The following is a 26,640-nucleotide window of genomic DNA, read 5'->3' as shown; positions in this document are numbered from 1 at the left end:
CATCCAGTCCCATGAGACTTCTGCTCCCGGTGCTTGTGGGGAATTGTAGTCCCCAGCACCGAGGAGCGGAAGTGCCTGCTCTTCCTCCCCCCCCCCCCCAAAGCAGTAGGAACCAGGCTGGCCTTGGCACAAAGCCAGGAGCCAGCCGGGCTGAGAGCCAACCAGGCTGGCCCGGTAAGTTGAGCGGCCCTATTTCTACTGTATGACTGTTTTTTTCAGAGCTTCTTCCAAGTTAAATGTTCACAATTACTACATCTTATAAAAGTATATACCGAACAAGAATTTAAAATGTGTCTTAGGCTTAGATTTTTTTTATTTTTTAAAGAAAAAAAATTCAGTATAAAATATGCCTACCTGCCAGACACTTTTAGATGAATTTGCAAAACATTTTACTTCATACTGAAGTGGATATGCTTTTGATGCTGGGCTAGACCAAGAGATCTTTAGCTGTCCTTTGTCTGTCATTTCTGTTTGCAGATGTAATGGAGGTTCAGGTTTTACTGTAAAATGTCACAATCAACAAGATATCTTTAGCATACCAGTTACTGTCATTGAATGTAATAATAATAATAACAACAACAACAACAATCTTATACTCAAACCACTACCAGCTATAAATGTGGTTCTACTCATTATTCAGAGCAAGACTAGACAAGGTAACATAGATCATGGATCTGACACAAACCACTAGAGGAATGCCATGTACCATTACTATCCTCTCTCCATTCCCTCTACAACTGATTAAACAAGAAAAGCAGTAATCTTTTTATGCTGTTTGTGTTGTCTTAACACCCATACTAGAGTGCATTTATGTTTCTTTTCACAGTTTCTACTATTCTGGGACACCTACATCTCTTTTAAAAAAATTGTTCAACCATTAGCTCAAAATAATCATACACATACCTGTACACCCCACATAGGAAGAAAAAATTACTTGCAATTCAACTAACTTTTGAGGGTAATATTCTAATTAGAAGTTTATGAAATTAAATCTTTACTTTGCCACCATTCCTAGCTAATAGTTGTAAACAGCAATTTGGCTTATTTCAAACAGAAATAATCTCTTAAATGACTACATCATCATTACCATTATAAGCAGCTGCAACACTGTTTCCTCACCTTTCTAGGAAATATTCAAAGCACCTGACATTTTAAAAAAAGCAATTTACAGGTTCTTTTAAAAATATATATTTAATGTCTGTTATTATAAAGACAATTTTTAAAAAGAAAACAGCACATTTAAAACTTGTGCATCACCTGCACCTGTTCCTTGAGATGCCAGATCTGGCCATGGTGGTACATACCTTGGTTACAACCCATTTGGACTACTATAACGGGCTCTACATGGGGCTGCCTTTGAAGAGTGTTCAGAATATTCAGCTGGTTGAAAGAGCTGCTGCCAGGCTGCTAACAGGGGCAGATTACAGAGACCACACAACGCCTCTGCTGAAACAGCTTCATTGGCTGCCAGTTTGTTTCCATGCACAATTCAAGGCTCTGGTTATTACCTATAAAGCCCTACATGACTCAGGTCCACACTATTTGTATCTCCTTGTATGAACCGGCCTGACTCTGAGATCTTCTAGAAAGGCCCTTCTCTCCATCCCAACACCATCACAAGCACAGTTGGTGGGGACGTGAGAGAGGGCCTTCTCAGTGGCTGCCCCTAGACTCTGGAACTCTCTGCCCAGGGAGATCAGAATGGCTCCCTCCTTGATGGTCTTCTACCGGCAGGTTAAGACCTACCTGTTCACACAGGCTTTTAAAGAATTGTTATAAGGTTTGATACAGTTTATATATATATATATATATATATATATATAGAGAGAGAGAGAGAGAGAGAGAGAGAGAGAGAGAGAGAGAGAGAGAGAGAGTTTTAACTATCTGTTTTAATATTGTAACCATTTAATTCCGTTTTAATATATTTTTTCTATGTTTTTAATTGTACTGTTTTTTAATGTTGTGAAGCTGCTCTGAATCCCAGTTCTGGGGAAAGAGCGGGATATAAATAAATGAATAAATTTTCTTTTCACATTTGGCTTTTGATGAGAAGTCCCTTTCTAGGAAACAGTGTTAATGCCAACAGCAAAACCTTTCTTCCAGGAGTCAATATTCATCAGGACTATGACAAAATGGATAAAACAGCCATGCCCTTCACATAATGCATAGTTTGGTCTTTAATCACTGAATGGAAAATTGAATGCAAAATTACATAAGCTTGGCTCTCTTTAGGGAAAGGTTCTAATCCAATTCAAACTTGGACTGATTCACAAGTGCAATTCTATATATGTCTACACAGAAGCATTTCCCATTGTGTTCAATGGTACTTACTCTCAGGTGACTGCAACTACCATATATACTCATCTAAAAGTCGAGAAATGTATGCCCAATTGACCTTTAAATCCCAGGTTGACTTATTGATGGGTCAGTATGGTAATGTTATAGCAGCTCTCTCAGATTTCCCCATGCCATGGGGAGAGCACTTTATCTTTTAAGCAAAGCAGAAAGTTCTGAGTGTTTAACTGCTTTTAAACAGAGTCCCTCTCGCACCCATGCTGCTGCTGTTTGGGGAATGAAGGATGGAACGAAAGCTGAAACAAAAAGCCTCAATTAAAAAACCTTTTGCCTCTTGCCATGGGCACACGTACACCCACTGAAAAAACCTCCAAGTTTTACCCTCAACTTATCCACAGGTCATGGCAAAATCCATAATTGTGGCCCTAAAATCTGCCCTCAACTTATACATGAGGTCAACTTATAGTCGAATATATACAGTAGATTTAGCCAATGATTGTGATCCAATAAAACCCATTCATGCAGGAGCCTATTTTCTTTGCATCCAAAACAATGATTGCATACTACCAAAGCAAGGTAACTGTGCAAGGAAGGCCAAGTATATCACAAGACTGGGAGTGCTTTCATGCAAATTATTTACTGTGAAATTGGCCATAAATCATAATGGAATTTTATGAGAGCCCAGATGAAGTCAGCATCTATTCTACCTCTCCCATGTTTCTCTGCCACTTGTCTTTCCCCCCTTTTTTGTTGTTGTGTCCCTCCAAGTCATTTCTGACTTATGGCGACCCTAAGGCAACACTATAGCAGCGGTTCTGGAGCTGTGAATGTTTGACCCACCCAAGGTAACCCAGCAGGTTACCAGAAAATGATTGAATCACAGCAGAATGCATTTTAATTGGCAGCACAAGCCACACATGTGAAAAGATTGTGCTCACAAGCTCTTTCAGGTCTCTAGTTGAGGTATGAGCATACTTCATATTGTCTAACTTCTTGTCGAAGGCCTTACATATTCAGGGACAAAGAAGTTCTAAGAATGCTGTGAATTCTGTCTTGTAAATTATTTTTTATGACAAGATACTCAGAAATTGCTGTAAAACTTTCAAGTAGTATTAGACCATGGCATACTATTGTTTTAGGGGCTATACAGACTGCCCTTTTTAGTGCCGCTTGGGGCCGTGGCAACTACATGCCATGGCCCTGATTTCGCCTTACCACAGCGCAAAAAGGAGCCACAAAAAGCGACTCCTTTCTGTGCTGTAGAAAGTGCACCTTAGCCACTGGGGCCATGGCTTTACGGGACTTCTTTGGTGCTGCATCATCTTCACCCACAGTAGAAAAAAGCACTTTTATTTTGTTTATACAAGACTTTTTGAAAGCTTTAATTTTTTTAAATTCACCAGACCGTACATATCTGTTTGATGTGAAATTAATTCCACCTAATGTCATTTTAGTTCTATGAGGTACTGATGCAGTTTTAAAACAGGAAACCACTTAATGGTATGATTCAAGAGAATCACTGTGTCATTATTCCTATAATCCCATCATCTTTCAGAAAATTAATCTAATTTATACCAAAAATGAAATATTCACTCTAAAAGGTTTCAATTAATTTCTAGGAATCATATGTTGAGGGGGGGAATTGATTATTGAAATGTTCTTTTCATTATGACAAGAATGTTACAACACTAAACAATTCAAAGAACAACCACATGCTTATGAACAGCTACATAGAGCCAAAATGCAGCAAAAAATTATTAAATGCATCCATCATCTGATTGTAACAATGTTCACAGGCTGTTAAATAGCAGAAGTAATTCATTCATCTTTTGAATACTAACATTCTAATTTTATAGGAAGAAATATAATAACAAAGTAATTTATATGTGATACTTTCAAAGGATCCTGAATTTAGGCATCTTCTGCAAAACCTTTTCCATTTTGATTAACAATCATACTTCTGAGGCATCCACACTGCAGAAATAATCTGGTCTGACACCACTTTAACTGCTATGGCTCAATGCTATGAAACTGTAGGAAGCGTCATTTGTTGTGGCACCAGAGCAAACCCAGAATTCCATAGCACTGAGCCATGGCAGTTAAAGCAGTGTCAAACTGGATTGCAGTCATCCCTTGTTATCTGCGGGGGATCCATTCCGGACCCTGCACCCTGCATATAGCAAAAAATGTTGGACCTCAAGTCCTGTTCTTTCTTGCAGCCATGTGAACACAGAGCCATTTAAAACAATGGGACTTGCCATTCATGGAAGTTCAAATCCATGGATGGCAAGCCCACAGATAAGCAGAGCCCACTGTATTTCTGCAGTGCAGATGCAGCCTTGGAGTAATTTAAAGACAAAGCTGTGTTAGTCTGAATTGGTATGCAGAAGGACCTTGCAGCACCTTTAAGGCTAATTGAAAGAAAGAATATGGGGATCATAAACTTTCTCTCAGTCCCAAAGGTGCTACAAGATCTCTTGACATACTTTGAGTAAAGCAGGTAGGGAATGGGATTACCTTTTAGGTTAATTATTTTAAAGGATTATTTGTTGCCAAAATCTTACTGTTTAACGTATATCTGCTCATGAGAAGTCATGGATTGTACCTGGAATAAACTTTAAAAGAAATCTTGGAAAATGGATTATCTGTATCTTGTAAATTACTATGTTTAGTCTTCTGAATAAAGTTTTTTTAAAACAAAAAAATCTGGACTACTAATGAATTTCCACATCAGCTCTTACACACAAAATTATGATTTTCATCCAAACTATTAGATTTATGATTTAAGTATATAATTTCAAACATTTTAAGAATTTTAATAATTACTAGCTTTAATGATGATTGTATTTTGGTATGTATCTGAAAGATGATGCGTAATTCATAAAACAGTTTTTAAAATGAGTATTTCACTTTTTTAGTTTATATATTTCCTGTTTTGAGAACTGACTTTTTCGTGAAATAAGATTTCCCGCAGGCTCACTCAGAGAAGTGAGCTAGGCTTACTCAGAGAAGGCTCTGCAAAATGTATATTATACTGATTATGTGGTGTGGTAAATAAAATGAAACTTACCAATATCTATAGGCTTGACAGACATTAATGGTGATTGAAGTAATGCTATTCCATCTGTAATCTTGAGCCACATAATGTAAATTTGGTCGAGTTTTGCTGAAGATATCCGACATATGTATCTTTGGTCTTTTACAGCATTGCAGTGAGTGGCTGTAAAGTTGTCCTTTAGCGAACGTGTAGATGTAGCTTCCAATGATATATCTGTTCTTGAATAGGAAAAAAAAATGAAACTCATCAGGGTTTTTGTTGTTATTGTTTTTGAATAGCACATCCAGACCATTTCACTAGACGTTCTTTCTTAGAAGATGCATTATGTCAGACAGAAGAAGAGTCAATCCACTAGAAATGCCAGAAATACCCTTTTCCTGCGCAAAGACTACATGTAACACTTGCATTTTCTTTTAAGTGCAGAAATCAATGGCAGACATGTTACTCAAGCAGAAGAACAAGATGCCTGAAATTAATGGTACCATCACTTGAGTGAGGAGCTTGTTCTTTCTTGGAGGATAAAAAAATTCTGAGTAGAAAGCTGTTAACATTTAATCTTTGTTTAGAAGCAATACATAATTGTTGAAGGTTGCATACAAATGTAACATTTTCTAAATGATTTATCCCCCATACATCTTAGTACATCTAGCCTTAAAAACTATAGAAATGTGCAAGCTTTGCAAAATATTAAAATAATTTCACAGCAGGATGGAGGGGAGAGTTACTCTATAAAGCAAAAGCCTTTTCCTGCTACATAATTATAGCACTATGTTCCCAGGTTTTTTTTGTGGGTTTTTTGGGCTATGTGGCCATGTTCTAGAAAATTTTCTTCCTGATGTTTCGCCAGCGTCTGGGGCTTGCATATTCAGAGAATGATTGCCTGGAAAAAGTGTGTGTGTGTGTGTGTGTGTAGGGACAACTATACACACACACACACACACACAGACTGTGTGAGACTGAGAATGTTCTGTTGCTGATGGCAGGCTTCAGGCTGGGAGGCTAATGCAAAAGAGGATTAATGTCTGCTAATTGGTGATCATTATCTGCTGGGAAAGCCTCTGACTCTGAGTGGTTTCCTATTTGCATTTGCTGAGTCCTTATTTTGCTATTCCTCAGGACTGGAAGCCAAATTTTGTTCACTTTAAGGGTTTCTTCTTTCCGGTTGAAATTATCCAGATGTTTGTGGATTTCAATGGCTTCCCTGTGCATCCTGACATGGTAGTGGTTGGCATGGTCCAGAACTTCAGTGTTTTCAAACAGTATTTTATGCCCAGGATGGTTTGTGGCATGTTCTGCTACTGCTGATTTTTCTGGCTGGCCCAGTCTGCAGTGTCTCTCATGTTCCTTGATTCTTGTTCAGGAAGAAAATTTTCTAGAACATGGCTACATAGCCCGAAAAACCCACAAGAAACCATGGAAGCTGGCCATGAAAGCCTTCACTATGTTCCCACTTTAACTGCCATGACAACATCCTACAGAATCCTGGGATCTGCAGTTTAAGGAGTGGTAATAAGAATTCTCAACTGAAGAGATCCATTGTCTCAAAAAACTACAAATTGAGGGATTCTATAGGATGTTGTAGTGTAAGTTAAGGATGAACCATAGTATAACTGTAGAGTAATAGTAATAGTAATAAAATTTATTCGGTCATTGACCAGTATAAAAACAAATCACACAAGCAACATATCAATATAACAATAACAAATTAAAATATAAACTGATAGTAGACTGTACATGTACGGTATCAAACAGTTCTTTCTACACGGTAATAAAATGGCCATTTGACAGCTGAGGGCGCAGTTTACAAACAATATAACAGAATTTAGCCACCTTAAGGGATACTGTAGGATCATTGTTGTCCAATAGGAGGCGTAAATAAAAGGAGTCAGGTTTGCCTGGGAATTTACACAGTAGTGGGCTAATCAGTTGGTGACGAATGTCTCTATAGAATTGACAATAAAGGAAAACATGCTCATTGGTTTCAACAGTGCCCGAGCCACATGGGCAAAAACGGATTTCAAAAGGTGTTTTTTTAAATCTACCTTCCAACATGGCTGTGGGCAACACATTGAAACGTGCCAGAGTTAGAGCCCTTCTGAACTTCGGGAGAGTAACATGGAACAGATATGGAACTGGGGAGGGGACCAAAACTTGAGCACTGAACATGACATATTTTGAAAGGGAAGTTGAGTCCATATATCTTTCTGCTTCTAGGATTTTTTTTTTAATAGTAGATTTGGCTCTATCAGTGTCAAGCTTTAAAATTTCATTTTTATTGAGACCAAGCTCATTTAATTTCTTAAGGAGGGAAATTTCCCAAGAGGATTTAAAGGAATCCAGGAAAATTAAATTTGTCAGACCTCCAGAAGTTTTATGCAATTTTTGCCAATAGGTGAGTATACTAATCCACAGACTAGATTCTATTTTGATAGTCCCAGCCTCCCTTCTGAGAACAGCGTTCGGAACACAATGGGCGACCTGAAAGATTCTCCTAAGGAACTTAGTTTGCACACGTTCAATTACATTTATGTTACTATATGGTCCCAATTGGGCTCCGTATAGCAATTGAGGACGAACCTTGGCATTAAACAGTTTAATTGTGGCCGGAATGAACTGAGCACCTTTAGTGAAAAAAAAATCTTAAAATAGCCGTTATAGTTCTTTGGGCATTACTAATGACAAGTTCTGAATGGGCTGTTCTCCTACCAGAGGTATGAAATACAATCCCGAGATATTTGAAAGTCTTAACCTGCTCTATATGTTGTCTATCAAGTCTCCATTGTCTCAATTTGGGGCGGTGAGCAAAGGTAAGAATCTTAGTCTTGGAGGAGTTAATTGTTAATTTCTCCTCTTTACAAAACAAAGCAAGAGAATTTAGGGCTCTTTTAAGTCCGATGGGAGATAATGAAAGGATAACGACATCATCCGCATAGAGCAATGAGTTTAAATGCTTATTAGCCAGCTTTGGAGGATGAAAAGAAAGATTGTTCAAGGCAGAAACAAGGGAATTAATATAAAAATTAAATAAAGTGGGGGCTAGGACACATCCTTGCCTTACACCCGTCTTGACAGGAATAGCCTTAGAAACATGACCTTGGAGACTGCATCTGACCTTAATGTTAGAATTCTCATGGATCTTAATAAGAAGCAAGAGGAGTCGTTTATCTATATTAGTGCACAATAGTTTCTCCCACAATCTAGATCTATTAACTGAATCAAAGGCGGACTTAAAATCTATAAATGCCGCATATAATGGTTGACCATAATGGAGGTATTTTTCAACAAGATATTGCAATATCATTGCATGGTCAATAGTGGATCGTCCAGGCCTAAAGCCTGCCTGTTCAGCAAACAAAATATCTTCGGACTCGAGCCAATCTATAAACTTATTTAAAAGGTGTTTTGTGTACAATTTACTCACCAAACTCAAGAGACTAATCGGTCAAAAATTAGAGGGATCGGATCTATTGCCTTTTTTATAAATCGGGATTATGATGGCCAAGCCCCAGTCTTTTGGAATGGAAGCAGATCTATCAATGGCTGTAAATAATTTAGAGAGGACCGGAACCCACCAATCAAGATTATTTTTAAGTACTTCACCAGTTATAAAGTCTGCACCTGGGGCGCGAGCTGGTTTGAGTTGAGTGATAAGACTCTTTATCTCTGAGTGCGAAACTGGAGGCCAAAGGGGAAGAGAAGAAACTTCTATCATAAGATCAGCTGCTAATGAGTTTGGAGTATTTTCAACAGAATCATAAAGACTGAAAAAGTGACTTTCCCATATGTGGGCTGGGATCTGAGCTGTATAATTGTGTGAGTTCTTAATAAATGAAGGAGCAACCTCTTTCCAAAATAAGGTGGGGTTATTTGCACTAGCTGACATAATTAGTTTGTTCCAAGAGTCTATCATGGCACCCTTTTTCTTTTCTCTGACTAAAAGCTTGTATCTTTTCTTCTGTTCCAAAAGTTCAGATACAGAAAATTGTGTTGGATTTAATTTATGTTGTTTGAAAAGATATTTAAGGTATGCCCATAATTCTTTGCATTCTAAGTCAAACCAATTCTGATGGCGTATTGGTTTATTTCTAGCAGAATTACTTTTGGTAACTGTTAATAGTGGTTGAAGGGAACTAATTAAAGTATTATAATTAGACAGTATTTCAGAGTCCAAGTTAGCATCAGCTATTGTGAAAGAAAGCCGCTTGATTGATTCACTAGAAACAAACTTAGTGAGGGTATCAGACAGTTGAGGGGACCATTTAACTCGGGTTAAACTGATATCGTTAGTGAAAATTGAGATCTTATCAAGAGGCAGGGTAACATTGTCATAGAATTTTAAGCACAGGAGAGCTGGAAAATGGTCGCTGTCAGGTCTGCTAACAATAGAAAACTTAGAAATGTGGGATATTAAATTTAGAGAGACCCCTACATAATCAAGAACCGATGGTCTGGCACCGACCCAATGGGTAAATTCGGCTGGGTGGTCATCCTTAAAACTACCATTCATGATAATCAGATTTAGTTCATTGAAGGTGCGAGTTAAACAAAGACCCTTGAAATCACAAAACATATCTTTAGATTTACGACACATTGTCGGGGGAATAACTGTAGGGGAAGGTGGTGGGCAATTGTATTTTGCGTACAGAGACACATCATCAGCACCAATTCTAGCATTGAAATCCCCTGCAACAATGAGGTTAGCTGTTGGAGCTTCAAACATCAAATCTTTAACAAAAGAATTAAGCTTGTTCCATACACTTTCTATCTTAGCACGGCCTTGAAGGGGGGGAATATAGATATTAATCAAATATAGTAAGTTGTTTTTAAACTTCAAAAGAACAGCTAGAGCATACTGCTCCAGTACAGAAACCTTAGTTATTTGAACCTTAAGTGCCAAAGATATCAGCACCCCTAAGCCACCACATAATCTCCCACTACCTTTGCCAGGAATGGCATTTAAACCCATGAATTTATAACCCTCTATAGATATGTCTTCGGCAAGCCACGTTTCCTGTAGAAGAATAATATTGTGTCTGTTGACAAAAGGCAAAAAGGTAGGGTCCCTGCATCTGGGCTTCCAACCAGCTACGTTCCATGAAATAATAGACAGAAGGGACAAGTCAATTGAATGTCAATTATCTGAGATTATCACAGACTGTTCCAGGGGTAAGGAGGCTTGCGATTCATTGACAATTATATTTCCACTAGGTGTAGTACCCTTCTCTGAAACTAGGTTGATTAAATTATCCGATAAATTCTGGTTAATTGTCATTGCTGCAGAGGGATTTGATTTAAGACATCTCCTTTTCTTAATCTTGGGGGATTGTGGATACTTGGTGGGCTTAGAAGGATTGAGGGCTATTGATTGTAAGGACTCACTATGGTAATCAAACATATGATTAGAAGAAGTTTCGGTCAATGGAATGAGGGGATCTGCTAGGTGGTCCACTGGGCGTTTTGGAGACATGTACATTAGAGGGATCAGATCGTCATCATCCTCATCAATGCGCCTTTTAAGTCCATTTTTAGGTTGTAACAGAGGATCAGGTAAGGAGCAGCTAGTGGATAATAAATCCTTAATAGTCATAGTTGCAGTTGTTACTGACATCAGCATAGATTTAACAGCGTCGAGTCTGTTTAGTATTTGCTTTTGTTCCTCACCAGAAAGGGAGCCAAACATCTCAGCCATTTTCCCATCATCTTCACGTAGACTCTCAGGGATTGGTATTGTCCTCCTGCCATCTTCATTGGAGTTCACTTTCTGGGGAGGAGCTTCACATCTTAAGTTGGACTTAAACAAAGGCTGGATATTGGTATTCCGGAAAACACGTACTGGCGTGATTGAATATTCCTTAAATGATCTCCAGTTTTTCAAAATCAGGGAGGGTATTATGGCATTTTTAAACCGCAAAACAATTCTCTTAAAGTTATTGTGGGAAGGCAGCCAATCAATTCCGAGTAGCTCATTATGATGCAGATGCCGGTGTAAAAGAAGAGAAAGTGAATGTAATATAACGAGCTTATTGTGCCATCTGGCATGGTTGTAGTGGTTGTTGGCCACTAGTAGTGCTATATTATTTTGAGATAGCTCTAGCTTATCCCTATTCCTAGCTTTAGCATTGTTTTGTATTTGTTCAGAGTCTTTTTGGTTGAGTAATGCTCCTGAATTTGATGAATGTTTGGGCTTCGTCATAAGGTCTTTTAACCCATCAAGTTTCTGGTCTATGCTTGTTAGTTTGCTGAAAATAGCAATTACCGTTCTTGCAGTAAGTAAACAATTCCTAGCAACTGTGTCCAAATCAGTCATATGGTTAATGCTGGTATCTGTGTCAAGGTTTAGGGCTGGCTCTTCATGCATGGCAAGAAAAGATGTTTCTGTAGTGGACTTATCAGTATCTTTAGGGAGGAATAGCTCCTCCATTGTTAATTGTTTCAGAGTAGTAGCAGCCTCCAATACTTCTGGGTTCATTGTACTTGCAATTGAGTTCTTAGCAGGTTTCTTAGGCCTTTTAAAATTTGAACAAACTTCTTTTTTAGCTAACCTCCTTTTCCGCTTAATGCTATTCTTGACTACCATATTGTCATTGGATATCCAGGTATCCAACCAACTAAGGCACTTCAACAGAATTCTTATAGTAAGGGAAAGAGCAAAAATACAGGGTAAAATCCCTTATCAGACTATTATTAAAAGAGCACTTAAAACCAGCTACAAAACATAAAAGTAAGAGGGCCGTTTGTAGCCCCAGAGATCCACAGGTGTCTTGGGAGTCTCCTCTGGAGCAGGTCTGCTATTGGTGTTACCCGACCTCCTCTGCCACTTGCTCCTCTGAGGCAGGTGTTGAAGCAAGAAAGGAACAAGCACTCACAGGTCTTCAAGCAGCCCAGTCCCACAAGGGAAAAGAAAAAAAAAATGAAGGAAAAAAAAAAAAAGAGGCAGGCTTGCTTATATCCTCCCTGAGGCAGGTGGTGAAGCAAGGGAAGAACAAACACTCACAGGTCTTCAAGCAGCCTTAGTCCTCATAACTGTAGAGTGTGAACAGACCCACTGAGCAAAGGAACTGTGGCCATGGTGCCATGTGCTGTATCCCAAAGTTATTCCTGTGGCCCTCAACACCTTCAGACTGCCTAGATTGTCCTTTTTCTGACAATTCATATCTTGAATAGGCTGCAGAGACACCTACACTGTTCAACATCAAAACAACAACAACCCATCAGACATTTCACCAAAGCAGAAGTGGACAGATTTCTTTCCCCCATTTGGGAATATTTTAACAGTCTTACAGCTCCCAGAGGGCTTGGGAGGCAGAAAACTGCCCATTCACACGAGACCCACTTCATCTGTAAAGTAATGGCTCTGTAAAACCTCCCCATCAGCCCTAAAAATTTTACATCTGTTTTCAACATATATGTTTCTATCTAACTATGAGAAGACCAACATATAGTTTTCCAGACAAATTAGCCTGAAATATTCCTGTAATGTTATTTTCATGTTTACAGTTAACCTTGAAAGTACAGTTTTAAAAATTTTCATACTTTCAGATTAACTTTCAAAATACAGTGTATTTTTTAAAAAAAAAAATAATTTGCTTCCTCAGTTCCATGAAGAAAATAAATAAATCTCATTTAAAACCTGTCACTGTGGCTATTGCTTTGGACTAGAGTATGGAAAATATTCATCTTCTGGCTTTCTTCATTCTGTTTTGTTCCCCACTAGAAAACTCAAATGAGCCCAAAATATCTTCTTTGGCTGATCTCTTTTGTTTTTATGCATTTTTTCACATACTTGAAAGCCCCATGAAAACAAAGCAAAATATTTTTAATGTACTATTTAGCACAGATGTCCAAAATGGAAAGCACATACAGAGCAACGTGAAGCCAAAGTAACAAGGCATGCTACAGAAAATCAGTATTTAATTATTAGTAATTGTCACTGGTTCCATATAACATTAAGCCAATCATCACTCACTATATGATTATGTCCACACACCAAATACAGGTATACCTCAGTATGCAAGAGGTATTGTAGCACATATGAGACTAACCAAAAAATAATTAGTAATTCCCACCATTGCCATTTATACATTTTGTCAGATTCCTGTGGACTAGCCATATGCTTACATTTAGTACACTTATATTTCTACACAGTTTCTACAGGGAATTTGAAAAAATACTTTTTTATCTATATGAAATGCTCTTTGAATCATTTACTGGGAGGCATTCCCTCTTATATGCATCAAATTCATTTTCCACATACATTTTCAGTTCATTCAGTCTAAAGACTCTTCCTTTTCATACTCCATAAGGCACAGTATGAGGCAGTTTCAAATATGTAGTTCTGTGATTTTATAGCCATCCTGAATATAAATGGATGATGCTGAGTGAAGGAATGAATCAAAATGCCTTTGTTACTGCTGGAGAATTTCCGCTATCAAGATCAGGTATAAGCTATTTTATTCTACGTATTTCACAGGATCCTTTTTTTTATCTGATTAGGTAACATGACCTCAGTTTGAAATTCTCAAAAGTTATACCTGTGCGGATTTCTTATCCTAACCTAAAGAAATGCCATAAAGGCAAAATTTCAAAACTAATCAGCAAATCGGCATGTTCTTTGTATTGTCTGGAACTATCACATCAGGTCACTCTCTAAGGATGACAATGATTACATTATTATGAAGGAGAAATTATCTGCTGCCTACTCTTCTGCTATCGTCTTGACACCAGATGGCTACACTAATTCTATGACTCTATAATTCAACTCACAACTTTTAAATGCAGCTGGTATAACAGATGGCCTCAGTCAGTTGTACAGTCCCATAAGTATGTCAGCTCTTGGTTAGCCCATGAAGAGATGGACAAGTTAGAGGAAAAGTGTTAATACATTTATTATTAATATGCTAAAAAATAATTCAGGAACATTTATCTTGGAAGAGAGATGTTTCAAACAACTACACTAATTTTAAATTGTTGTTTACATTTAAATTTGCAATCTTTTACTGTGCTAAAAGTAACCAGAATGAAGGTGAAAAAATCAAACCCACCAACCCAGTTCCAGAGTAGAAAAAGCAGCTGTAGAAATTTTTGGAATCCCAGTATGTCGCCCACCTCACCAAAAACCATTTCCTTTGCTATCCATGTCTTTCTCACATGAGTTTTTCACACGTGGGAAACCCTGTGCAATACCAAGGGTTTAAATTGGGGGAAAATTCGCAAAAGCGGGTTGATTTTCACATGACACATGTACAGTGCATTACAAAAATATTTACCAGCTTTTGACTTTTGCCCATTATTTGTGTTACAATCCAAGAAGATCTGCAGAGGTAATTGCTGCCACAGGTACATCTGTCAAGTATTGACTTGCATGAGTATGAATATTTATGCAATCAACTAATGTCACTTTGTTTTTGTTTTTTGTTTGTGTCACAATACAAATACACTCATCCCTCCACATTTGTGGCTTTAACTTTTGCAGGTTTGATTATTCACAGACTTTATTAGTATGTTCTCTCAGAATATCTAGGTCCTCCAGCATAACTCTATGGTCAACTTTAACCAAAAGTCACACTAAAGGAGCTAGAGATTCCTAGAGAACACACTCCACTAGGCATCTGTAGCTCTTCCAGCACAATTCTATGGTAAATGTCTGGCAGATGTTGTCCAATGAGTTGCACTGGAGGACCTAGAGATTCCCAGAGAGGTGTTCTCTCAGGTAAAAACATAGTGTTTTTGTTATTGGCAGTTTTTCCACATTCACGGGGGTCATGTGCCCCTAATCCCAGCAAATGTGGAGGGACAAGTGTATTTGTTTCTTCATCATATAATGGTGTACATCAAGTGCTAATAATGCCAGTGAATCCATTTCTGTTCCAGGTTGTGGCACAAGAAAATGTGGAGAAGTCAAAGGGAGGTGAATCCTGCAAGGCATTCAACAGTATTCTTAATCCCTATTTGGACAGAGTCCCCCGTAAATTGTTCTGTGGGAGAACATTCTTACTTGCATAATCATTTTATATTTACAAATATGTCCTATGTTTTCTCCCATGGGCTCTTATCCTCTTCACTTTATGCTCACATTAACACAATGGGATTTGATTATTCACAGATTTTATGAGTATGTAAGATCAAACTGAAAGACCACAAGTGATGCTTGGTTGCAAAATGATTTCATGGTTCTGTGGGAACATGAATTTAGGTCTCTCAAATCCCAGTCTTAACACACCAACCTCTTTGCTTTCCACAAAATCAGCACACACAGAGTGCCATCAGCTAAGTGGTGTGATTGTTGTATTTAACGTAGATGAACATTTAACGTACATGCTATATTTAATTCACATTCCTCATGTTTTCCTTTAATGTATATTAAAAGAAAACATGAGGGACTTGTATCATATATTCTAAAATGTAGAAGATGAACCTAGGAAACCTTAAATAGTCATCCTTTTTGTGGGGTTGAGGGAGAATATATCTTTTTTTGTATGGGTGAATGGTTTAATCACACTAGTTTCTTACTGTGGGAAATTCACCAACTCTGAAGGAGTAACAGACAGCAAGAAGCAATTTTGCAGTATTCCAGGAGAACTAGGCTTTAAGTAAAGAACAAAACTGGGCAATGTAAAATTTGGCTTTTTAACACGGTGACTCATTTTCTTAATTCCTAATTTTATCATCATCATCATCATCCTCATCATCATCATCATTTCGTACCTGCCTCTCTCCATGGATCAAGGCGGGGAACAACAACAATTAACAGCCAAACAACATCAATTAAAAAGAAATCAGTTAAAACACAGGAGACAGTCCTGTAGGTAATCTGGACCCAAACCATATAAGGCTTTAATGGTAATAACCAACACTTTGTACCTTGCCCAGAAACTTATTGGCAGCTAGTGGAATGATTAAAATTTCAAAAACTGAAAAATTTAAATGATAACTTAATTCTGGAGAAAGCTTCATGCTGAAATTCCAGCTTAAATCAATCATTTTAATTCAAAAATAGATGTAATTAAGTTGTCTTGAACTACTTTTACTTTTAGCACAACACGGTTGTTTGTTCTAAAGGAGGAAAAAAACCTGGAGAAAGGGAATACAAATTCCCTCAGGGACAATCACTGAGAATGTATTGGCCTTTTGGAGTTATTTGTACAGTTCAAAATACCATGAAGAAACAATACCAGGCAAAAGATCAGAGTAGCTAAGGATACTTTGCTTAGTTCAGCAGCAACAACAAACACAGTCCTCCAAACTGGCATGAAACTGTAGAACTATAAAAATAATGTTGTGAAATGCGTGTTTTCTGGACCACACTAAACAGAATGGGGGGGGGGGGACTTTTTGAGTATTTGGCTTCAATTTCACTATACTGTTGTCAAGTGGAAATGATTCAGGTTTCCCTTGTCACTATTTCCTTCTGTTTCCATAGGAAGAACTAGCTGTGCTATATACAGACATTTGCTTTTTAAAAAGTGAAAGATGTGTAAATGAACCCATTTCTATTATCTGTTCTAGAAATTTGCAAAAAAATGATCTAGTCCAGTATCCCAGTATTAAAAAAAGAAACTTTGGCCCTATACAGACAGGCCAAAATAAAGCTGCTTCAGGTCACTTTGGAGGAATGGTGTTTCAATGATACATGCGTCCTAAGAGTCTGGAAGCTGCACCAAAGCTGCACTCCAATCCTTAGGACTGGAGCATGGCTTTGGTGCAGCTTCTGGACTCTTGGGACGCATGTATCATTTAAACAGCCTTTAAAAACTGAAACTAATTCAGGGTGTAGTGCCTAAACAGGGCTTGCCTGAATAACCTAAAAGCACCAGATCCTGTCTGATCTTGGAAGATAAGCAAGGCCAATCCTGGTTAATACTTAGATGGGAGACCACTAATGAATACCAGGGCCTATAGGCTATATTTCAGAGAAAGAAATGGGCAAACCCTCCTCTGAGTAGTACTTGCCTAAGAAAACCTTATGGAATCCATGGACCTGTTGTAAGCTGACAATGTCTAAACAGCTTTTCAGTGGTATATTCTCAAATGCCATAGAAAATTGGTCAAAAATAGTCCATTTTTATGACATAAAATTAGACTGGGAGTGAGATACAATTTCTTAGCTATAACAAAAACCTGTCAACTGAATTAATTCCTTAGTGAATCTGTCCCACTAGATGTCAGTATGCAAGAAAACTCCCAGAACAGCAAAACACCACCCCCAGTGATGTCAATTAGAGGCCATATTGAACATCATGTGCAGACTCAAGGACCATCTGACTCTGTTTATTGCTTATAAGAAAAAAAATTGTATTTGGTGGTACAGAGGTGGCTACAGTTGTATCATATTTATTTAAGATTATTTTCTAAAACATGCAGAAGGCAGATAAGGGGAAATCAGGAATTGCTATTGAACTATTTCAGAAGAATGCATTTAACTCTTTCTCTTTATAGACTGCTCTCTCCCAAACCACTGAAAAATAAATGACTGATAGGTTCCAAAAGGCTCTGAAGGTGGAACTGTCCACTGTATTCAGCCTGATTCCATGCTGTCCCCCCAAACTCTGCTTAATAATCTTTCATTTCCCTTGACAGTCTGGGTTGACAGTCTGAATTTAAAAGCTTGCACTGAGGCAGAAGAAAACAAGAGCCAATCTATTTGAATAAATGAGACCACTTTCCCCTTTCTCTAAACAAGTCTGCAGCAAGCCACAGTAACAAACATTTGCTTTGTTTGGTAAAAAATTAAAAACTGGACACACATTTGAGAGAGCAAATTTGAGGAACACAAATGCTAAATTCTACAAATTGGATGCACGATGTGAGGTATGTTGTTGGTATTTTTGCAGCCCAAGTTCAATGATTACTGAGAAACAGATCACACTGAGTTATGCAGGTCTCACCTAAGTATAACAGTATGTATATTTACAGCCTTCAATCACATAAAAAAATCACCTCACCACCACTGCAGTGACTGTTTCAGGTTATAAAAAATGATTGCATACCTACTCAGAGGCCATTACTTTCACAAGGCATGAAAGTCAACAAGGATTAGATAAAATGGAATTCTTATAAAAGGAGACAGGGAAAGTACATGATACTCTGTACATTATTTGTCTTTCTTTGGCAAAACAGATTTATATACATTAGGCATATTGTGCATCTGTCGTGAATACCTTTCCTTCTTGTTCCCACTAAGAAAGTGGATCTTTTCATTATGTCCTTGTAATCACTTCTTTTTTTGGCACGATTGTCATTCCCACTAGCTTGCAATGCTTCAAAATGCATGTCAATCATCTGTGCATCATCAGTGACAGAAGCGGCAGCCCGGGCTCTGGGTGGGAAGAAGGCACTGGTAGGCACTGGGCCTCTTGGCTGGGCATCACTCAGGAGGTTCTTCCCCCAAAGAGGTGCTCATGAGCACAGTGCTAAGACCCTCAAAGGGCTCCATGGCATTTATAGATTTTTTAAAAATAAATTAACTGAAGATTCGATTCATTGGCTTCAAGTGGTTGCAAAATCAATGAATCGAATCTTCTATGAATTTTTTAAAAAAATGTACCCATAGGTCACACTACAAGCACAAAGGCAGTGCTGAGAGAGGGGGGGAATAGTGAGGAGGGATGGTAAACACCCCTCTGCCATTGGTCCCTCCTCTCCAGAATGATGCGATTCAGATCCGTCGTTCCCACTTGTTGAACATGCTCCAGAATGGATTCTTTCAAACAAAACCACCAAAGAACTAGTGTCAGGAAAGAGCTTTTTGCATGTGTGTTTGCCTCACTTCATCACGACTGAAACCAATCACACTAGGATCAGAACTGGTTTCAAATGGGAATGACGGTCATATAAGCTGATCAGCAATTCACTTTAAATCATAGTGGGAATGAGTCCTTAGTAACTAAATGGGAGACCACCAATCAATACCACGTGCTGTAGGCTGTACTGCAGGGGAAGAAACTGACAAAACCACTTCTGAGTATTCTTTGCCTAAGAAAACCCTATGAAATTAATGGGGTCATCATGTTGGCAGGTGACTTGAAGGTGCGCACGTGCACACACATGCAATTCCAAAGCAAATCTAAGGACATCTTTGCAGTTCCTTCTTACTGTCCTTCTGGTGGCAAGTGAAAATATTTCTGTTCCAGTAGGCTTTTAGAAAGTGGCTATTGTGGTGTTAAATAATGCCCTGTTTTACTTATTTTAAGGGATGTTTTAATGGATTTATTTTAATTGATTTTAATTTCTATAAATTAATTGCATCTCAATAATAACTTTTTGTATGATTTCATTTCTGACTTTAAAGTGTTTCAACTCTGTGTGATGTAACATTTGGTTCCCAGTATTTGGGGGGGGGGGGGGAGTGAGATATGAATTAATTAATTAATTAATTAATGATAAGGATTCTAGAAGTTATACTGTACTTTTCATTGAGGTATTCTAATCAATGAAACTATATATTTCCTCCCCCCTCCCATGATGATAGTACTTAGTTAGGAAGTAAAAAGCTATCTGTTGTTGCTAGCTGTACGAACTATACTCTTGATATGTGTTATAATAGTTCAAAACTTTATTTAAGTATGTGGAGCAGAAGTTGTAAGGAAAGTATGCTGTTCAGATGAAAAGCAACACATAGAAATCACTGCTACCATCAAAGTCAACCAAGCATACACGTTTATAGATGAATTTTGCATTTAACATACAAGACACAGGCAGATGGCTATTCTTCCATTCGAGAGAAGATGTGGAAAAAATATTTTTTTTAAATATCTACTTGAAGGATGCCACTTCAAACATGCCAATGACAGCTAAAATATAAATTATCTAATGGCAGTATGATTAGTACTAGTAAAGTTCATGTTTCCCCTTAAAAGTGGAAATATTGCACAATAATTGTATTGACAGAAGAAACCTTGGATGTGGCTACAATGAAATGCATAGGTTTACGAAAGACAAAGAGAGAGCACAGGGTGTATAGCCTCTGTTAACCTTGCATTGAATATAGGCCCAACTGATAACTGTAGCACATATACACACCAATGTCCTGCCTCCAACATTAGACAAGTCTGGCATTAAAATTTGAAGGAAAAGCAATAAACGTGTTTTTTTTTTAAATGGTACAACCTCCATTACAGAACAGAAACATTTTCTTTTTAGAACAAATTCTATAATTCATAAAGACCAGCAATTGGATAGATATAAATTATACTTACAACGCATAATACAAGTTAACTGTAAAGTCTTCATTCAGGTATGGTGGTTTAGTAATCAGCTCTGCAATACACAATAACTCCTGTGTGTTTTCGTCAGTCCAAAGCTGTAAATTCCATACTGAAGCTAAATGGAAAGGTTAAGTATTTTTCAAAATTTCCTCGTATGCCAAAACAATTGAAATGCTGTTTTACTGCACTGAATATAGTCTGAAATGGGTTTACAAACAAAACAAATTGTTCTTAACAGTGACTAAGAAAATCAGCCTACATCAGCTCAATATGTGATAAGTCATTTATATGAAACTTCACAGTGAACTCTATCCAGACTGATAAGCAGCTTCTAATATCAAGTAATAACCCCCTAAAAAGCAGAAATAGCAAATGTGTATAGCTCTTGTTGACTCTGCCACCCCCACATCCCTCACCACACCATATAAATGTAGTTGTGTGGACCTGCTTCATAACCGATGCCTAATTATTACATTATTCCATCTTTGGTTAGCCACAGATTTTCCATTGGCTATCCAACCAGTTCTTTTCTCTACACTGCTATGTGCTTTGTGCTTCTCACAGTTTCTATAAACTGCCCTGACTATGGCTGAAAGTTGCCTTTGTCCTTGCTTTCACTATGTTGTTCCTAAAATACAGCTCTTTCCCAAGCCCAACTTTACTGTAGCCTTTGGTTGTATTTCACATCTTTTCTAAGCATCACCTTTGCTGCTGTATAAGAACCAGGTTCTGATTCTAATTCTACTGTTGTGATTTTTTAAAAAGAACTATAGAATGTGTGGAGGGCAAATATTTCAATAATTTCACATTCCTCTTGAACTGAGCTGCCACTGGACATGTTATTTTCAAAATATCCATGAGTACAGAGTTTGGATAGCATGATCACATCATATCAATGCTAGTTTAACTGAACCAGCTGCCCAGCTATTCAAAATGCAGTGATTGGCCTTTATAATCTGTCACCACTCAGGGCCAGTCTTTATCGAACAGCTGTTTTTAAAGCTATTCTAAGGCTTCTGCTCTGAGTTGGGCCACTAGAACTTGGTGAGTACTAGGAAAAGGAAAGCACTTGGTGGTTACTAGCAAAGGGTATTTTTCAATGCAGAAGAGCGTCACCTGACACTGACTTTGATGTAATATCAACATCAAAAAGACTATTTAATTATTCTCCCAGGACTATTAGTCTAATTTGTTTGCTTTGTCATAATTTTATATGTATTATTGATCTGTTTTATTGTATGCATTTCCTATTCTTATTCTGACAACCTTAGCAACAGTTTTGGACCAGCATATAAATGTTGTAAATAATAACAATTATATATATATATGTGTGTGTGTGTGTGTGTGTGTGTGTGTGTGTTTATATATATATATATCTTCTCCAAGCCCACCTATTTGATGAGATGATAATGCACTAGTTTCTGAATAAGTAAATGCCCTGGCTTCCATTTCTGCAGTATATATAAAACAATTAATAGATCTTTCACGCCAGTGGCAACAGAAAAAATTATCTTCGGCTTCCAGTGCAGTTGCATTGGTTTTGCTTGTATTATGCTCTTCATTTAAACTAGGACCATTATCCACAATCTCAGAAGGGAAAGAAAAGTTAGAAATCTTCTTAGGTGGCACACAAGGTAAATGAAAGTTCTGTGGAGGAATCCGATACACCATGCAGTCAGAAAAAGCCATTTGAAGGAAATCTGAGGACACAGAAAGAAATTGGATTCAAATGTGAATACTTCACATAGCAGAAACACAAATTTTTTATTATTATACATGGGGGGGGGGGGAGGAACAGCAATATTATTGAACAAATGACAAGAACATCTGTAAGATCACAGATATGCTTCTTAGAAAAAGCTTTCGTTTTTGCCATTGTTTTTGTCATTGATATATTTTTCTCTTTGGTCAGTACCCATGTCAGTAGAAATTCTATCCATAGACACAAACAACTTTAGTACCAGTTCAACTCCCATAGAAATTGTACACTAAAAAATTGTCTTTTTCTGTCTTTGAGTACTGAACGGTACATGTTATAAAACAATGAACTTTTAAAAACTATAGCAATACTTCTCTATAATAATTTAATTACTAAAATCTGGATCCCAGCCAAAAAGGCCTTTAATCTAGTCTAAAAAGACCAGTTTTTTACCAACACCTGGCAGACCAGATGGGCCTATGCACCCCTTACCTGCTGCACCATCACATCCTCTCCGAAGGTCCCTGCCACTACCTGTGATGTCAGAAGGGGTGCCTGGCCATGTGGTTGTAGACAGGCACCCTTATGAGCTATGGTGGGGCCCTTCAGAGAGGCTGAGAGAGCAGTGGGGGCAGGTATGGGGCACATGACAACACCAGACCCACAGTGCAGTGGTGAACAGACATGTGTACACCTGCCCATTGCTGTGCCAACCCAGGGACTGATCCAGGTGGAAACCATGGACAGGATACTATGGAGTTGGCTTACGGTACCCTGCCCATCTATTTAGGCCCCAAGTCTAATGGCACAGTAAGCCCAGCTGAATGAGAAATAAATGGATCAAACAAAATCCTTCTGCACTTTATTAAGTCATTTAAAAAAAGAGATATAAGCAACTTACTCAGTTTAAGAAATCCAATCAAAATATTATACCAGTTCATCTTGATCTGAATAAAAGATCTGAGATAGGAGAAAAATAATGAAAAAATGTCATGTTGATATCTATAGAAGAGTAATGAATTTCCAAACTTCGTATTTTCCTTAGAAGAACTTAAAATCTCATAGCAAAGAGTAAGTGCTGGGTAGCAATTCCAACTAGGATCATTGTATGGACAAAAGATTGTAGTTTCCTCCCCACTTTGTCCAAGTCCAGATGTAGCAAACCCATCCACATATCCACTGGGAGAAATTATTTGCATTTAAAAAAAGAACTGTCATAAAACTTCAAGCCACATAAAAATATGAAGTCTCATTTGATCCACTTTCACAATTATGTTAATGTGAAAGCTGACATTTCTGAAAATACTACTATGTTAGCAGATTGTTAGTACTTGGATGGGAGACCACCAATGAATACCAGGTGCTGTAGGCTGTATTTCTCAGGAAGGAACTAGTAAAATCATCCCTGGGTATTCCTTTCCTAAGAAAACCCCATGAAATCCATGGGATTGCCATAAATCAACAGGTGACTTGAAGGTACACACATAACAGAGGTTGTCCACACACAATTTATGTATGTGTGTACATAGTCACCACTGATTAAAGGACGTATATGTTGAATTCAAAATTTCAGAAACACATAGCAGGGATTGCCTTGCTTGGCTGGCATTTTTACAAATACAAAATATGGAACAACACATTTGGGTTACATTCACTTGCAGAAAAGACATAAGTATTTATTTTTACAACATATAATTAATTTGCAGAAATCACTGCAATAGCTACAAGAAAATGAGTTGATGGCCACTTTAGTTGTTTTCACCTGGTTTAAATTGTTATATTAGAACTGTTTATAAAACTTTAGTTTTAGTTCAATTTTAAATATGCATTTAAAATTTTAAATGTTTTTACTGTAAATAGCATGTTGCCAGAACATTAAAATGAGTGTGAAAAGATCCAAGAGACAGAGTTATAACTGAAAATTAAAATCAAACTATGCCCAGTTCTTGCAGGTCCCCCCCCCCTTTTTTTTTTTTTTTTTTTTTTTTTTTTTTTTTTTTTTTTTTTTTTTTTTTGGAAGCAGGTATTTGTAAAGTGTAAATAAAATTAAGCTAGATCTGAAACAGCCGGGCCAAATAGAGTGGCTTCCAGCTACTTCAGGAGCGTGGCATTTAGACATAATAATAATAAATAAATAAAATTTTAATTTTTATCCTGCTTTTCTGTGATGAGACAATCCAAGCAGCTCACAACACATTAAAATATCCATATTCAACATTATTTCCCAAATTTCCCCCTTTAAAACAGGATTAAACATGATACAATTAAAATTGGAGATTAAAATATCTACTAACACAATAAAAAAAATATAATGAGGACAGAGCGGTGGGCTAATACATGATGTGACATCCAACCCTGCAGCAGCTGGAAGTCGCTCCGATGCCACCTAAGGTGGCCCAAAGCTGCCAGGAAAAGGAGCAGATTTAATCTGCTTCTGCCAGCAGCTCATTTAGGATCACATCAGTGGCACACTCTGGGAGCAGGCTGTTCGGTCACCACAATCCTGGTGCGATTGGCACAGGAGCAGCCTCCAGCTGCTCCTTCTGGGTCATCTGCTTTGGCCCTTAGTTGTTATATAACTTTGTAATATGACGTTTTGTCATGCCCAGTCTGGAGGCATGCCTGGCTGAGGACTCAGAAGAGGAGGAAGAGAGGGAGGAACCTGACACTCAGCCTAGTTTCTCATTGCCTATATCAATGGAAGCTGATGCCACAGAGGACATTCAGGTGCCTGGCACTCAGGCACGAGAATCTCCTGCCAACTTGGGCAGTGAGAAGGAGGAGGAGGAGGTCAACTTACCTGTGCCTTCTTACAGTCAGCAAAGATCAGAAAGGATGCAGCTGCATTGTTCTAGGAGGCTTTATGAGAAACGCCAAACAATCAGGAAGCAGCTGCACTAGGAAGTGCTGGAGATAAAAACCTGGGAAGAATGCCAGAACCATTGTCAGAAGTTAACTGACTACTCTGTTAAAAGAACCCTGTTTGTGGACTCTCTTGTTGCCTGACTTCCTGGATTGGGACTTTGGACTGATGATTCTGCTTGTTGAAACCTGTGACTCTTGGACTGATTGATTACTCTGATTGCTCAAACCCTGACTGGCTAATGAACTGGCTAAGGGCTTTGCTTTTGGAACTCATCCTTTGCTGTAACTTATTGTTGTCTGATACTAAGGACATGCATTGTTTCAGATGCTTTGCCATAATCTCAGTTGTTTTGCTTGCTTTCGGCTGCTGTCCACTTTTCCAGACAAGTTTGGTTGAAGTAACTAAGTCTTAAATGGGCAAGCAAGGACAATGAACTTTAAAAAAGACTAACTTCCATGGACTTTCATGTCCATGGACTTTTGTGTGTGAATGGGTAAGCTCTCCCCTTGTGAGGGATGAGACATTTTAATTATCTCTTCCTTCTCATGCAGGAGAAACAGTAATTGTATTTCCCACCCTTTTTCAGGCACAGTAAGAATTATGCAGTTATTTCACACCCCTATCTACTGAAGATCCTTTAAGTTATTTTGTTCATTCCCATATTGATCTTTATTTGGAATAATGGAAACAGTTTGGAACTCTCCAGCTCTGCTTCATTAGGCATAACATGTTACAAACCCATTTATGGTTTGGATTTCATACTGATCATCATCAACAACATCATTTCTCTCCCTCCCACCTTTTCTAGGTTTAACACTCAAAGTGAATCAGCTTGTAACAAATTAACAAATGTATCAATAAAAATCCACAAGATACACTCATCAAATGTCTGTCAGAATAGAAAAGTCTTCATTCTTTTACAAAATGTAGCAAGGGTACCAGTCCACCTTCTCTGGGAAGAGAATCCCAAAGTATTGGGGCAGCAACTGAGAAGGCTCTCTCCCATGTATGCACCAGAAAATGGTGATAGGACAGAAAGAAAGCCTTCTCAGCAGATCTCAAAGTGCAAGCAATTTCATAAGGGAGAATACAGTTCTCCAGGGAGTTATGGACTAAACCATTAGGACAGGGCAAGGAATATACAGTCCCCACTGACTGCATGTAGTCACAAAGCTGCTTTCAGGATCCTCAGGATCCCACATTAACCCCCAAAATTTATGTTTGGGGAAAAAATGAAATAAAATTGTTTAAAATTATTTCCATGCCACCTAGGGCAGAGCAGAGCCAATTTCACTGCATTTCCATCAGGCTGTTCTAGGTCCAAGAGAGGTCTTTGTTTCTCACAAGGAAATAAACCAGAAGTGACATCTTTACTTCCTGGTCAGAAAAAGTTTTCCCCTGGGCAAATGTTTGCCAAAAAAAGTTTTAAAATTTCAGGGACGATGGGCAGAGGAACAGTGAAGCCCACTAAAGTTTCATGGGGGGGTCAGTTTAATTCTCCAGCATCCACTAGCAACCC

General features: G+C 38.0%; 1 protein-coding gene across 2 annotated transcripts in view; it reads right to left on the bottom strand.

Moving 5' to 3' along the window:
* The window catches only part of LEPR (leptin receptor), a 70,284-nt gene extending 45,176 nt beyond the window's left edge, over window positions 1–25,108 (bottom strand). For both annotated transcript variants that reach the window (XM_089515366.1, XM_089515367.1), the window contains exons 1-6: window positions 25,056–25,108; window positions 23,157–23,215; window positions 21,948–22,256; window positions 20,548–20,671; window positions 5,366–5,571; window positions 355–500 (exon numbers count right to left, since the gene is read on the bottom strand). In XM_089515366.1, the coding sequence (XP_089371492.1) occupies window positions 355–500; window positions 5,366–5,571; window positions 20,548–20,671; window positions 21,948–22,256; window positions 23,157–23,196 (825 nt within the window). In that variant the 5' untranslated portion in view covers window positions 23,197–23,215; window positions 25,056–25,108. The remainder of the gene's footprint in view (window positions 1–354; window positions 501–5,365; window positions 5,572–20,547; window positions 20,672–21,947; window positions 22,257–23,156; window positions 23,216–25,055) is intronic.
* Between the last annotated feature and the right edge of the window lie 1,532 nt (window positions 25,109–26,640).

The sequence above is a fragment of the Sceloporus occidentalis genome, unplaced genomic scaffold, assembly GCF_023333645.1.
Source record: "Sceloporus occidentalis isolate IW3139 unplaced genomic scaffold, rSceOcc1.0.p SCAF_3, whole genome shotgun sequence".
NCBI classification, from domain to species: Eukaryota; Metazoa; Chordata; class Lepidosauria; order Squamata; family Phrynosomatidae; genus Sceloporus; species Sceloporus occidentalis.
The sequence above is the reverse complement of the archived record's forward strand: the minus strand, read 5'-3'. Positions and strand labels throughout refer to the sequence as shown.